This window comes from Phyllobates terribilis, unplaced genomic scaffold (genome assembly GCF_046119375.1).
Source record: "Phyllobates terribilis strain yellow unplaced genomic scaffold, ASM4611937v1 Scaffold_12__6_contigs__length_324123572, whole genome shotgun sequence".
NCBI classification, from domain to species: Eukaryota; Metazoa; Chordata; class Amphibia; order Anura; family Dendrobatidae; genus Phyllobates; species Phyllobates terribilis.
The window spans coordinates 244,443,736-244,446,793 of record NW_027362772.1 but is presented as its reverse complement, the minus strand read 5'-3'; the positions used below and the strand labels follow the sequence as shown (position 1 = coordinate 244,446,793).

General features: G+C 45.8%; 1 protein-coding gene across 1 annotated transcript; it reads right to left on the bottom strand.

The window, feature by feature from the left end:
* Positions 1–1,954: 1,954 nt before the first annotated feature.
* On the bottom strand, positions 1,955–2,812 carry LOC141171771 (olfactory receptor 5AR1-like). The gene has a single exon (XM_073655414.1). It carries the CDS (start codon positions 2,810–2,812, stop codon positions 1,955–1,957), a length of 858 nt encoding a protein of 285 aa, XP_073511515.1.
* Between the last annotated feature and the right edge of the window lie 246 nt (positions 2,813–3,058).

Here is a 3,058-nt window from a genome sequence, read left to right as displayed (position 1 = left end):
GCCCCCTGGGCCAGTGCTGTAGGGGATACCCGGAGCCGGATCTCGATGGGGGTAGTAGTCCTTGTGGCGGTGACCCGGTCCGTGCCCAGGGTGTCAAACTAAGTGGCAGTCTATGGCAGTAGATGTTAACTTGATTGTTGACTACGCCACCCGTTGAGTGCGGCTTTGAAGCCGCCGCTGCAGAGCAGTCCACTGAGGCCGGTGGTATATGTGCAGCAGTGATGGTATAACCCCCAACGGGAGGGGTATGGCCTCAGGGCAGCAGGTGTAGATGATGGGGGTTGTGCTGATGCAGAAAGAAGATTCAGAGTCAGGAGATGCAGTTCAGGGTTTTTACTTACTGGTGTTCTCTTGGTCACTCTGGCCTTGAGTGACCACCCGAGCCGTGCTGCGTCCACCAGGTCCTGGACTCGGCCAACCCCCAGGCAATTCCGGAGCGTGGTCCTGAGCTCCTTTCTGACTCTCCCTTCCTCTGGCCGTTCCCACCAGGGATCCACTTTTGGCCGGCTCCCTCGGGTCTCTTGGTGGTCAAGCCTCCTTTGGGCTCCCTGACCCTATACTCGGTGTGCCTTTCTAGTGGATTTGGTGAGGGTCGTGGCAGATCCTGACCACGACCTCCGGTTCCTGGCTAAGGTTGGTTTTGGCCTCTGCCAGCTTGGGATCCGGTACCCTTGTCCGCCAACCCTTCACCCTTTTGTCTTTATTCTGGGATCTTGGGGTTCCCTTCTTGTCTCCTCTCTGGGTCCTTCTTTTCTCCTCTCTCCCTCTGCAGGCTCTGCTCTGGAGCTGGGCCCAGCCGGAGCCACAGCTCCCTGTCAGCCCTCCTGGCTGAGCTCCTCTGCTCTGCTCCTCAGGCTAAACTCTGACCCTGATCTAAGATGGTGCCCACCTTTTATACTCCCTCTATGTGTGAGCCCAGGTGACCAGCACCCAATGAGCTCCTAGCTTTACCCAGACTACTCCCCCTATCTGCCCCTACACTACTGGGATGTTCCACCCCCCTCCCACTCCAGCCAGGGACAGACGCTGTCGTACCTGCACATAAACTGGTGGGAGTACCGTCGTTCTGTCCCCCGGAAATGGGATGTATGTAGTGCATGCAGCCTACTAGCTCAGTTCCACACTCCATCCTTACCCGGGAGTGGAATACCACACCTCTGGCGTGAGGTGTAATACCCCTGTAGCAGCCGAATCCTCAGGGTGCTACACATGCAACTTTCCATCCTTCCAAGATCTCCTTCTCTACTTCCCTCATCTCTTCTTGCCACAATCGCATACAAGATTTGTCCCATGCATCTTTGCTACTGTGTAACGCTGTACCCCAACACATCAGACTGTCGTCTACCATGGAAACCTTGAAAAGGAAGCTGAAGATCCACTTATTCTGACAAGCGTACACTCTGCGGTAACCCTCGCTCCAGCATACGGCTGCACGACCAGCAGTACCCTGACCTACTGTATCCTCACCCATCCCTTGTAGATTGTTTGTGCGCCCTCGCAGGCAGGGTCCTCTCTCCTCTTGTACCAGTTGGTGAGTCACCAACAGCGACCCCTTTTCACATGTAAAGCGCCACGGAATAAATGTAATAATAATAATAATTATTGTACTTGTACTCTGGGTCAATTGATGCCACTTTCCAGGTGTCTACCCCTAATTAGATGTGTTTTAGCATCTTTTGGGCCCATTTGAAGGTGTTGTATATGTAGGTTTTTTTGCCCCCCATTGAATCCTATGCCGTTCTGCAAAATTCGACAGATATTCTACGAATAAATCAGCGAATATTGCAAATTCGACGATCGTAATCCGTATCGAATATTGAAACATTCGCTCATCCCTACTAAAGATCTTAGTAGTTGTGGCCTAATTTGTCCCAAATGTACACCCAAAGTTTAATACCAGCCCAGGTTACATTGGACATGGTCAAAATGTAGTAATAATTATAATAATTTTTTTTTAATGTTGAACTATAATAACTTTCTTGTGAATAATTTTTCTAGCCGCAGCCTTGAAATCTTTATTTCTGAGACTATATATAAAAGGATTTAGCAGAGGTGCGATCACTGTATACATGATTGCAACCAATCGGTCGTGTTCCATAATATAATTCGATCTTGGTTTTAGATATATAAAAATTCCAGATCCATAAAAAATTGTAACCACAGTAAAATGGGATACACAAGTTGAAAAGGCTTTCCTGCGTCCGGAGCTGGAATGGATCTTTAATATGGTGTGGATGATATTGACGTAAGAGATCATCGTTAAGAACAGAGACCCCATAGTCACAAAGCCGCCAATAGCAAATGTTGCAAGTTCATTGATCCATGTATCAGTGTTTGCTAAGTCAAGTAAGGGAGGTATATCACAAAAGAAATAATTGATCATATTCGGACCACAAAAAGGTAAAGTAAATGTAAGGGTTGTGTGTATGATAGAGTTTACTATCCCAATAAACCATGATCCAAAAATATATTTCACACAAGACTCTTTATTCATAATTATAGCATATTCAAGGGGCCGACATATGGCATTATAGCGATCGTATGCCATGGCCGCCAGAATGTAACACTCTGTACTGCCTAGTGACATAAGAAAGTACAACTGTACGACACAACCGTAGTAAGAGATTGTCTTGTATTCCGAAAGAAAATTGGACAGCATGTTGGGTACCGTGATGGAAATGTAACATATATCAAGAAAAGAAAAGTTAGCAAGAAAAAAATACATAGGAGTGTGCAGATTTGAGCTGTATCTGTAAGCAAAAATAATAGACAGATTTCCCAGCACAGCAATGACATAAATGGAGAGGAACATCACAAAAAATATAATTTGGAGACTAGGAACATCAGAAAGTGCTACAAGGGTGAACACTTTTGGCGTAGTACAGTTTTTTATGGAAATGTATCTTTCAGAAGCTGCAGGATTCATCTGTATAAGAAAAAGAAATAAATGTGCAAAAATAATTTATACATACATGTAGACACGGACATTTATACTGACCAATAAAAGGGTAATAACATTTTTTACATTTTTAAGAGCAAAACATTAACAATGCAGTGA

Coding starts and splice junctions, on each gene's coding strand:
- LOC141171771 (XM_073655414.1), bottom strand. CDS start 2,812: ATGTTCCTCTCCATTTATGTCATTGCTGTGCTGGGAAATCTGTCTATT.